The following is a 12545-nucleotide window of genomic DNA, read 5'->3' on the forward strand; positions in this document are numbered from 1 at the left end:
CTTGCTTTTTTTCTTTTGTTCCTTTTTTTTTTTTACCATGGATATATATATAACTTCTGTAATCAGAAAAAAAACCCCCTAAATACAAGGTTTTTTTTTTTTAAGACAAGGTTTTAAAGTTCTTACTGGTGAGACTGTTTTCTCATTGGGAACAAATGGAAAAAGAGATGATTCAAATTTTATACCAACTCTTGTACATCTATAAGAAGACTCTATATTGAACATTATATTACAGAACACACCTTTGGGTATGCTGTTTTTAAGGCAGCCAGGAACAATTAAAGAGAAAAAAGAGGAGATAAGCCTATCTCTTGCTTCCTCACAAATGTACTACATGAAGGCATGATTTGTATTTTTACTCTAATCAATACAGCTAATGTTGAATTAAGAGCTATTTCTTTCATTAAGGCAGCATTCTTCAATCCCATTTGATCACTCAATTAAGTAGAAGCACAGCGTGGCTTGTCTGGATAATTCAGGGGGGCTAGAGTGAAACTCATTACACATTTACCCGTAATTCATAAAGCATGAAAGGAATTGACAGATCACTAAAAAATATGCACACTTGCACTCACAAAACCCACCATTTAAGAAATCACTTAAATATGGCTGAATCAAAATTCTCTTTATTGCTTTGGAGAAGACCTAAGCAATTTATAAAGACATAGATCATTGCAGCAGTCCCTATATGACTAAAGATGACAATTCCCTCACATCTTGAGCTGTGAAGATGCTTATTCTCACTGGGAACGCACTTTGGTAACCCTTCACCTCCCCCCAAAAAACTCACACAAACATCACCTCCTCCAGAAGCAAAACAATTTTGGAAACATACCGATGAAGGGACATTTAATAATTTCTTTCATTCTTGAAATATTACTAGCTTCTATCATTATCCTTTCCTTCTCTTAAAGAGAAAGGAGTAAAGAATTAGGGCTTCATTGGCGATGGTAACTTGAAATAATTAAAAAGAGCAAAAGGAAAGGTGAGGTGGTGGATATGTTAATTAGCTTGTGTGCCCCCCAAAGACTAGTTTTGAAAAAATATATTAACATTTTATCAAAGGGTGTATCACAGTTTACCTGCCCCTAAATGAAATGTAAGAAAAGCACTCCACTGTAATGAATACTACAACTCCATAGCAAGGAGAGAAAAAAAGTGAAATTCTTATCACGATCATTTAGGTAAAAAAAAATTGTTGCAATTAGAACTACTTCAGGTAGTTCAAATGAAAGTAGAGATTCTTACCCCAATTCCCATCCTGACCTTACTCAAATTGCTGTCTTGATTTTCCAGTGTTTTAAAATTCAATTACAGAATTGAAGAGAAATCTATCTATTCCACATCCTCTACTTCCTGGAAGGATCATAGCCAAGCTATTTCCAAAAAAATGAGGGTCTATACTATTTGTTAAGACATTCAGAGAAGGAGTTTTTCCAGTCGATTATGAATCAAGCAGAAAAACAGCAAGGACAGAAAGCTAGTTTTCCGCTTTCAAAATATCAGTTTTGGATAACCAAATCCTTTTTATGAGGCTTATAAATCTCTGATCTTCTATAGCCTAAAAGCTGCATCATTCTTTATAGCCTAATCAAAAGGATTTCAGGTGCTGTATTTGAAGCATGGTCTGATAATTTGTTAAATAATTATCCTCAGAGATGGAAACAGTATATGTGGCAAAAGAAAAAAGAAGAAAAAAAGAAAAGAAATCTGCCCCCCCCGCCCCTGCCCCCGTGATTTCAATTGCCCAGAGTCCCAATAGGCAAAAGTAGAGGAATGAGAGAAGTCTAAATCTGTGACGGATGGAACCAATGTAATGAATCTATGTGCTGCAGAGAGACAAGTGTCCATAATTTAAAAGTCATCACTATGGATATTTAAGACATTTGGTGCTAATGCAAGTATCTTTAAAGTCCAATATGTAAGAAGCAAGAGAACAGTTATTTCACAAAACCATACTTTATTTTCTGATCTCTTTCACCTGTATTTTCGTGTTTTCCTAAGATCTGGACAGTCTACCAGTCAAGAAGATCAAAGGATTATGTACATTCTGTTTATGTTTTGTGATGGTTTAACATTTGTTTTAAATTATAACGAAGAAGGAAAGTGGAGAGTCAAGATCCAATTTCCAGTCTCAATGTTCTTCATGCATTAAAAAGTGGCATAAAATAAAAGGAACCTCCCCACATTAATCTCTTGAGTTTGTTTCCCAATCATTAGAACCTATCTCTCTGATCATTAGATTGTGGCTGCTTGGGGTACCACAGTGAAAACATCATCCAGAGGCCACATGAAGTGCAGTCTCAGGATAATTTGATTGTTAAGTACTGTCTGTCGTGCCCACAGTTGCTCAAAAAGAGAAAGGGAGAAAAGCAGCACAAATATTGTATCCTGATTATTCAAAATGCACTATTTATTCACTTTAACACAGATGACATTTTTTTACAGTTAAAACGAAATATTTGATACATAATTTTGAGTTTTTAGCAGCACCTGCAACGAGAGGATCATGGAATACCTCAAGGTAAAGGAGAGATGGCTGAGGCAGGCACAAATTAACCTGAAATTCACCAATCCACTGAAGACATATGGAATCTGAGGCCCCCTGAATGTTAGTCCAATGCATGACAATAAACTAATATTCTGCATGAGGTTTTAATGGAGTATTGTAAAACAGTATAACTCCAATTAGAAATATCTTATTCAAAAACTCCAGTGTTCATTAAAAAAACTTACTGAAAATATTGCACTCCACCTTCTAGTGTTTACAATTTCTAAGTCTATATGCACAGTTCCTGGTACTCATAGATTTCAGCCTTTGGTGTTTTATAATCTTACCCAAACTATATGTCAGCATCCCACTGAGTGTTACTCACCAAAATGCCACTGGTTTTGTCACTTAATGTTTACTGCTTTCATTGAGATATTGTGTAGTGATTTGGCAGAAAAAAATGGTTATGGCTAAGAGGAAAGGGGTTTCAGATGATCTGTCAATAAAATTAACACTTGCCTTGGTCAGACAGGAGGTCTATGAATAGGATACCCATGTAATTTTTTTACTTAAATGACCACATGTCATCTTAACAGTGACAAGTACTTTTGTAAGTGGATGGAGGTCTTTATGTAAGCCTGAGATCTACAAATAGAAACTATTATAAGCAGAGTGCAAGTAGAAAGAGAAGGCCCCAGGTCTCATGCACTTAAAAACAATTAGCATTTAACAGTTCTGATGTACAGATTTTCACCCTAACATGATTGTAGCAAAACAATCATAGAACTTGGAAACCAGTGTGGCTGGCTATAGGCATAGGCAGGATAGGGACCAATACTTAAGAGCTGTGGGGTCCCAGTTCTGGCTTAGACTTCTGGCATCAAAATTACTTTGACAATGGGGTCAGGACTATATTTAAATGGGAAATATTGAGTATGACTGGATTGAGATACTTTCTTCCACTTGTCTTTGTAGCCAAAAAGTCCCAGAGCTCTTAAAGCACATAAGGTCCCATGTGTAAGGCTGATTCCATATGTGGCTACAACGGAGAGTTCTAGGCTATATTCCTGTGAAAGCTCCTGCTTCCTCCCTGGCCTACATCTCTTTTGGGGGGCCATTTCTAACTGTCCCTCACTACCTTGGGTCACTATTTTATATCATAGATGTTTAAAAAGTACAGGCTAAAAGCTTTGCAGGACAAACAGATCAACCAACAAGAACTAGACTGCATATTTGCAATACAGTATATAGCTAGCAGTCATGGTAATCAAAATTTGGCAAACCATTTTTTGTTTTTTAATATGGTCCTTTTAGGATATTTATATCAGGGCACATAATGACTACTCAGAGCCCAAGAATTTATCCTGCCATGGCGCAAAAGAAAGAGCTGTGTAGTTGCTGTTAAATGCTGATCCCAAAATAGTTTGAGAATTTTAAAAGTCCATCTCCAAAATCTTAGCTGTTGTCTTAAGAAACATCTACTGATAACATGGCACTGAAACATAGTTTTTACCTTCCAGATACATAGAACTTAGACCTGAAAGGGATTTTAAACCAAGTATCTAGCCAGTACAGAAATTCTTCTTATGGTGTTTTAACAGATGGTCACTTAGTATCTTCTTGAATATTTTCATTGGAAGAGAGTTCATTATTAAGGCAGTCCATTCCACTGTTGGGCAACTCTATGAGAAACTCATTCTACCACTGGGTTAAAGTCTGCTCTCATGTTACTTTCAATGTCCTAGTTTGGCCAGCTGAACATAACAGTGCAACATTCAAGATATTAGTTCCTTCTATAAGAAATATTTGAATGAAGGAACCTTGAGAGAAAAGCTCATTATCCCCAAATCTTTCCTGAAGTTTCCTCTGAGAGCAGAGCATGGTGGACCAAAGGACCATCAAAATTATGAGCAGAGAGCACTGCATCCAAAACCATATATGAAGCAGCATCGCTAAATTGATAAGTGGTTGTCAGAGAAGCAACATCCCTATGCAGCAAAAGTGGACTTACAAAGTAAAAGCAGACCAACCATCTATTTGCAAGGGTGGTTGGCATATTTAAGCATAATCTAGTCACTAGTACCCTGTAACTTCAAAAACAAAGAGTATAATCAATTTCCAGTGTCATCAGTGTATCTCTTATTGAGATATTTTTTGAAAAGCTCAAATGGGAACAAACCATATATAAAGATTCAAACAAGGTAGTGTACACCATTAAACTCTTGTATACCTAATTATCACAACCTTTTTATAATTGAAGCTTAGGAATCCTTGTTTGCATTGTTTTTTAAATTGTAATACAGCTCAGTCTTATTTTTTTCCTTTGGCAGAAATGTCAGAAACTGCTTGCCAAGAGTCCATGGTGACATTTGTTAGTTGACTAATGGAACACTTTAAGAGATAGCTGTAGCTCTTTAACTCCTTCATGCTGCTGGGTTCTAAGTTTAAACTGTTATTTGAAAATATTTAAATCTCTCAGGACTAAAGCTTTCTGAAATGTCCTGATACACACAAGAAGGAAACAGCAGAAATCACACAAAATACACTTGGCTTGATAAAGCTTTTTTTTTTTAATCACTCTATAACCTTAATTTGAAAGGCTCTGATACATGATCACAACCTTCTATCTTACCCTCTTGTTTGTATATGTGCACCCTTAGAGGGGCACAGTTATTCTGACACTATTGACTGAACAATTTGGGGCCCACTTTTTAAAAGGCTTCCTACTTTTAACAGCATGAGGATCCTGCTTTGGAACCACTATTCAAGTCAATAGTGTGACCTAACATGCAATGTTCCAGCTGTTCCTCTACAGCCAACACCTGCCTGACAGCTTCTTCAAAGGCCACTGTCACATTGGTATCATCTTTGGCACTTGTTTCTAGATAAGGGTAATCCCCATTCTCCATGCACCAGGCTTGTGCCTCCTCAGTTGTCACTTGCCTGTCCTCTTTGTCTACCTTGTTACCCAGAACTACAAAGGGGAAGTGCTCAGGGTCTTTCACATCTGCATAGTAGATGAATTCTTTCTGCCAGTTACCAAGGTTCTCAAAGCTCTGCCGGTCATCCACGCTGAAGGTCAAGAGGCAGCAGTCTGCTCCCCTGTAGAAGGGTGTCCTAAGGCTCTTGAAACGCTCCTGCCCTGCAGTATCCCAGATCTGGAGAGTTACAAAACGTCCATCTACCTCCAGATCTCGATTTAAGAACTCTACCCCTATGGTGTGAAAAGCCTGGGAGTCAAATTTGTTGGTTACATAACGGTTCATAAGTGAGCTTTTCCCAACTCCACCATCACCCAGGAGAATAACCTTTAAGAGCAAGGATTTCCCACTCATTGTTGCAGCACCAGATGGGAAGGAGTTTATAACCTAGAGAACCTGAAAATAAAAGAAAAAGTAGGAGGGAAAACAGTTAAACTTGAAACTGAAATTAACTTCATAGTAAATTTCTCTGAATTATATGGCCTACTAGTTTAACTTCTCTTGATTCATGCTCATTAATTATATAGTACAGCAGAAGGAATAAAATCCCTTTGCATACAAAGGAAACTAGGTCTTGGTTTTCTGAGGTCTTTTGCCTGTGCCAGGAAAATGGCTGAATGCCATTGGTAAATGGACTAGCAGATGGTGTTATAATTTGGTTAGTTCTGACCCTATTCTAGGGGAGAGAGTCTAGAAAAGGAATACCACTCAAATGTACAACCATATTATTAGTTTCCAATTTGACAGTTCCAAACAAGAGGCAAATAGTACAAAACTGATTTGGAATTTGAAGTCTGTTCATGATGGACCCAAGAATTATTGAGGAGAGAAAGTTGTATAAGCTAAAATTTTAATTTCATCAGTAGAGTTTGGGGGCTACAATTAGACTGGACCCCAGAACTTGGAAGAAAGATAAAGGTCAAGTTTCTTTGGGCATTTGCCTCATTATACTTGCATTCATACAGATACCCTCACAAATAAAGGATCTTTCATAATCTTTTCTTCATGTAAGTTGATGATTATTGACTGGTATCATTATAACAGCTATCATTTAGGAAGAAAATCTTGAATGGCTTATTAATATTTAGATTTAGGTTCTTAATTCCATAATAGCACCAATGAAAATATACTGTAAACTTTAAAGTGCTAATAATTATGCAGTTCCCTTCCTGTTACCTCCACAACATTTCTGTATATGTAATATCTAGAATGCATCTTAAAATAAAAAGATCAAATGTTTACTGAACAACTAATCTGTACTAGATTTTGTTAGGTACTTTCACACTAGAGTCATTTGGGAACAAAACAGTGATGATGTTAATTGGGTGTTATTTATGCAAGAGACCCAAAGAGATGAAAAGCAGTTACTAATCACAAGAGCACATACAAAAGAGCTTCTGTAGGCAAACGCATTTGAAATGTAATTTTCAGAAGCTTCATTAGTCCTTAGTATTATATTGGTGCATGTGTAATAATTATATATTTTTCTAAATATTCCTTTTTAAGATGTCAAATGAAAAAAATAAAATATATACCTACCCAGTTGGGTCTTTGCCACAATTTTAGTCTTTTCCTTGTTGTTTTATTCTTTTTAGGGTTCTAGAAAATGGATTGGGAAATGTTATTTTTAAAAATCTATAATAAAATAAAGTTAAGTCTTTATGTAAATATACTCAAGTCAGGAAAGAAACAGACCCACCTCAACTTACCTATGGAGGATGCTTTTCACAAATATACTTAAGAGTTCAAAATGCTATAAATGCTTAACATGGACAAAATAATATTATTGCAAAAAAACTTAACTTGTCCTAATGAGTATACTCATATAATTTTTAAAGTTTTGTATGTCTCTCCATTCAAAGTAAAGGTAAATCAAAGGAAGTAGACGATATTCACAATAGACAATATTCAGGAAAGAGCACAGAGGAGTCTAAGACATGTTGAAATCCTAAGTCAGAGATAAAACTCCTTCCCTTTATGTTTACTGATGTTCCTATCTCCAAAAAAGTTGATGCATTCACCAATCTGCCTCGAGGTTGTCTCTGCAATTGATTCCACAAGATTAGAGAAGAAATCATGTTTGGAGATTCCCTGTTTACAATATATTCTCTTGGCTAATTATTTTATTCATTAATTTTGATCATCTGTCTTGAACACAGGTTTTAGTATTTAGCTGGCTTTATTAAATTCAAACAACTTCACTTAACATTATAGTTAATTATGGCAAGAGTGTTATTTAAGCAGCATCGAGAGTGCTGGTTTAAAGAGAAAACAGTTCTTAGATTTGTTGAGTATTCTTTCTTACTGAGGAATAAAGATTGTAAGAAATCTCTATTGCCTAATAATCTCATGTTATTTTTTTCAAATATAGATAAAGCATATAATAAGGAACTCATTAGAAATCTAAATTGGTAATTATGAATTTAAATAATGTCTTCTAAATTGATAGGCTTTATCCTCCTCCTTGGCCTATATCTACTCTAGATATTTTTCAAGTTTTCTACCATTTCTGATTTTTGTCCTCTTTTTTCCTGCTCTCAAATTGTTGTCTTTGGAAGTAGCTCAAGTAACAAGCATTTCTTTAAATGGAAATATACAAGTCTTAGCACACTTCTTTACTTTTTATACTGGTCTGTAGGACAATGTTACAGAATGTTCACTTTAAAAAGGAACAGAGGGAAAAAAAAGGAACAGAGGAAGTACAAACATGGGTAACAGTACTAATAGTATTAAGGGTCCATGACAAATGAGCTTCCTCAAGTTCCTAGCAAACAGGTGTTCACATCATTAAACATCTCAGTAACTCTACTTTCCTGGCTGTGGATAAACTCAAATGATGGGTCAAGGACTGAGTGAATGTGGAAACCAAATACTCAACTCCAGGAATAATTATGAAGTATTAATAACTATGTCAGATAACACTGCAGTTGCTTGTGCATTCCCTATCTGGTCATTTGCACAAATAACTTCTGGGTACATAAGCTCTATACCAGGGAAAAGGGAGGAAAAGCAATGTGGCTCCGTGTCAAGTGCACTGGATTGGCAGCAGTCAGGAGACAAAAGTCTTCATCACTACTATGCCATTCATTTATTTTATGGACTTGAGCAGGTTATTTAATCTTGCTGTGTTTCAATATCTTCCTATATAAATATGGATTTGTAATCCCTGCCCTATTTAACTCACAGGATTTGAGGAAAAACAAATAACTTATGAAGTTTGCAAAGATTTGGAAGCATTTATTGAAATTTTTGGTTTGAGATTTTTGTTCTTCTTGCTCCTCCACCTCCTTACATTCACCGTTGGGGGCCTTGTGACTCAGTATTAACCCTTCTCAGAAAAGGCCTGCCAGTAGGAAGATACAATTCTCCCTATTCTCTTTCTTCAATATCTGAGAAGGCCTTGTTCCCCAACAATTTTGAGTATCTGCATATACCACAGAATCTCAGCATTGGAGGGACCTTAAGGGTCTTCCTGTCCAATCCTGCCACTGATGCTTGAGAAAACATTTGAGTTCCGATTGTGTGCTGTGTCCTTACTAAAAAGTAACCCGCTCTCATCCACTGTCTCCAACTCCCATTTCTTTCCTGAAGGTAGAATTGAATACAATTTAGACATGTCTTCTTGTCTTCAGTCACTAAATCCTGTGGAGTTTTCCTTGGAATATTCTTTTCCAGTCCTCTGCTACCATCCTCATTTTGGCCCACATCTCCTTGCATCTATTGTGAAAACGTCCTGGCTCTTCTCTCCCTGCCTCTGGTTTCTCCCTATCTACTTTGGAAAACGTCATCACTTGAGCACCCATTGGGTGTAGACATTACTGGAAATGCATACATTTTTAAGGCAAGGTCTTACCCTCAAGGAATTCATGAAGTAACATGTAAGGTTCAGATCTCATGATTTGCAGTTGAAATGGTATCATTATACTGCCTTATTTTGTCAAACAACCTTTTTTTCTAAGTATATCTTTCCTATACAACCAAATTTCAAATTCCTGGATGGTAAGACTCTTGTTTGTATCTGTCTTTGAAGTCTCTCCAGCATGCAGCAAGCACCAGGGTCCTTCATATGGATAATCAATAATATTTGCTAATTAATTAACTGTTTAGGTCGGTGCTCAGAACCAGTGCCTCCGAAATGATGTCAAGGTACAAGATATCTGCAGTTCTGTAAGATGTTCAAATACTATTATTTATTTGTGACTAAAGAGCAGAAGTTATGGACTTATCTGGGTCACTTTCTAGATGAGACTTAACAGGAATTTCACCTGTTGAAAGTCGATGGAAATACTCTAGTTCCCCTCCCCCTACATTTTAAGATAAATATATAAATTTCTCTGTCCCCACCAAATATAAGAGCAGTATAATTATCTCTACATTATGTTTTCAGCAGATGCTGGCATCCTTATCATCCTTATCATCACCATCCTTTGAAAATAAGTGTGATTCCTTTAGTACATACTCAAAAAGGACTAGCATAGTATAAAAGCAAACCAATTTTTTTCCTTCCCCAGAATATGCCAAGTTAAAGTCAAACCTTAAAAGGAGATAGCATTAAGTAGGCAATAGAATACTTTGATAACCCTAAGTACATGTAACAGGAAAGTCAAATCCCTTATGCATCCTATATGGGTCCTCTATGAGCTTAGGATTTTGACTAAAATGTTTAATCTGATTTTGGTCCTATTCCAAGAAAGATCTGTCTTTAAACAACTCAAATATCCTAGAGGTGCAATTCTCCTTTCTAACCAACTTCCCACAATTAGCAAGAATTTTCTTTTTTTTTTTTAGCAAGAATTTTCTAAGAATAGTATATTCACTTTTTTCCCCATTTAGAGTCTAAGTCTCAGACAATAAGGTAAATTAGAAATTCACATGACTGATACTCCCTAGTTTTCTTTGTTCTTTAGCACACTTGAAAACTTTTGAATCTGCTGTGCCCGCACCCACACTGTTTATTAAAATTATTGTATTTAGTTGGGGAGGTTTAGGAGTGTGTGTGTGGGGGTGTGGAAGGAAGCAGTACAATGACAAGAAAGAGGTTAAACCTTTGAAAACAGTACATTTTAGTGTGATGATGTAAAGAAGATGAACAAAAAACCAAACTGGCAACATCAGTTCAGTTGCCATGGGTGAAATGATGCTCAAATCCATAGTGCAGTTTGTTTGGGAGCAAGTGTTAAGAGGGATGTGGTACTGCAGGGCTGGGGGTGGGGGAGAAGCAGCAGGGGAGAGCTAGGCAGTGAGAGTGCCCCTGATAGCAATCTGCACAGAGGAGGAGCCATGGTTGAAGCTGTAGGGAAAGCCAATCTTCGTGATACTGGTTGGGCCACTCAACTCACAGTATTGATTGATTGATTCCTGGCACAGTATTTGGAAAATACTGCGCTGGGGAACAGGGCAGGGCTTGCTTTAACTTATGTAAAAATCAGTGCAAATAAGAAATTATTGTGTCTTTGAGACCCTCTATCTTAAATGGTGTAGGTTGTTTCCAGTACAACCTGATGCTTATGGGGGAGGGGGGGTTCTGTAGCGGGGAAGCCCACTGACGCACTGGATTCATTGTGCAGAGCAAACAAGTTATCCGCTACATTCCTGCTCTGAGTCTAAATGCCACAGCTGTCATGCCACTGAAACACTGTTCCCACATTTATGACTATATTTATATCCTATATGCAACCAGAAGTGTTCAATGTGGAATTTCATCTCTAACCTTTCACTCCTCACAACAGTTCTAGGGCTATGAGCCCGAAGACACACTAGATAGCAATTTGGCACTGTTCCCAGGCCACTTCTTCCCAAGTAGGCTGCCAGGTAGGTGAGGTTTGAGTGACATTAAGTGAGCGGAGTACAGGGGAAAGAAGCTTCCTTAGGAGACCGGGAATGCTGTCATCTCTATGACAGGGTCACTGTTAGCATTGAGGATCTGGAAAGTGAGATGTTAAGCACAATTCCTACTACCATCCACCAAGGTGGGCTCACCTCACCCCCATCTCTCAGAACTAGCGGCTGTGGCGCATGCGCACTGAGCCACACCCGTTCCCAACGGAGCCCTGCGTCCATCTGCGGGGCTTTGGCAGCAGCTCCGAATTACTCAGCAACGCCCCCCTCTATCGTCACCTTCCTTCCCCAACTCGGACCTCTGCAGTGCCTAGGCCTCTTTCCCAAGGTGCAAGGACCCCGGGGGATCACCGAGACCTCCCTTTCTCCGTCTTCCCACAGGCCCCCCACCTCCCGGCCTCCCGCGTCCACTGGCAGCGAGCCCCTCTCCCTGCCCACGCACCGGTACCTTACCCAATACAATGGGAGAGCGATGGGAGGGGGCCAGGCAGGTCAGCTCTGCGTGCCGGCAGTCCGGCTCCTCAGTGACACGGTCACCGCTCCTGCTGCCTCCTCGTCCTCGGTGGGGCAGCAAGAGCAGCTCAGACGTCGGTGGCCTGACAGCTGCCGCTCGCGCCCGCCAGGGCCGCCGCGCAGCGTCTCGCGCCCGCGCCCGCCAAGGGAGGGGGCGGGGCCCGCGCCGCCTCCTTGTGCCCCTTTCTTGGAGCTAGAGACCCGGCGCGCCTCCCGCCCTCGCTTGTAAAGAGCGCTCCCTGGCTCGCTCGCTTTTCTTTCATGCTCAGGGTCCAACCCTGGCCTCTCTTGTCCTCTCCTCTCTTCTCCGATTAGTAGGAACAATGACAATGGACCGTCAGATATTGCTCTCCCACTTCGCTCCTCTGCTGCCTGGGGGGCCTCGCCCCATTTTCTGCAATAACCCTTCAACCTACCTCATTTACCTTTCCTCCAAACCCTCTACTTTTGTAGAAGATAGCACATACACCCTCTGGTTTCAAATAACTCAGGGAAATACATGATCACAGCGCATTACTAGGCCCTCTAGCTGGGCACTGCTCATGAAATTCTCTAGGCAATCCAAACAAAAAGGTTCACATTGATAGCTCAGGCCTGGAAGACAAACTGCCCTTTATCCTTTAACAGCTACCTTTCTAGACAGCCACACAGAGAGTATTACCTGAGGACTCCGGAAATGTTGCTGGGGTAGAACGCAGTGTTCAAAATGTGCTTAGCCACCC

General features: G+C 38.9%; 1 protein-coding gene across 1 annotated transcript; it reads right to left on the reverse strand.

Annotated features, from left to right (window-relative positions):
• Positions 1-2372: 2372 nt before the first annotated feature.
• RAB9B (RAB9B, member RAS oncogene family) lies at positions 2373-11899 on the reverse strand. The gene is made up of 3 exons (XM_055338868.1): positions 11764-11899; positions 7012-7071; positions 2373-5868 (listed from the first exon to the last, which is right to left on the reverse strand). Exon 3 carries the CDS (start codon positions 5824-5826, stop codon positions 5221-5223), a length of 606 nt encoding a protein of 201 aa, XP_055194843.1. The 5' UTR covers positions 5827-5868; positions 7012-7071; positions 11764-11899; the 3' UTR covers positions 2373-5220.
• Positions 11900-12545: the final 646 nt, after the last annotated feature.

The sequence above is a fragment of the Nyctereutes procyonoides genome, unplaced genomic scaffold, assembly GCF_905146905.1.
Source record: "Nyctereutes procyonoides isolate TBG_1078 unplaced genomic scaffold, NYPRO_anot_genome, whole genome shotgun sequence".
In the NCBI taxonomy this organism is placed as follows: domain Eukaryota; kingdom Metazoa; phylum Chordata; class Mammalia; order Carnivora; family Canidae; genus Nyctereutes; species Nyctereutes procyonoides.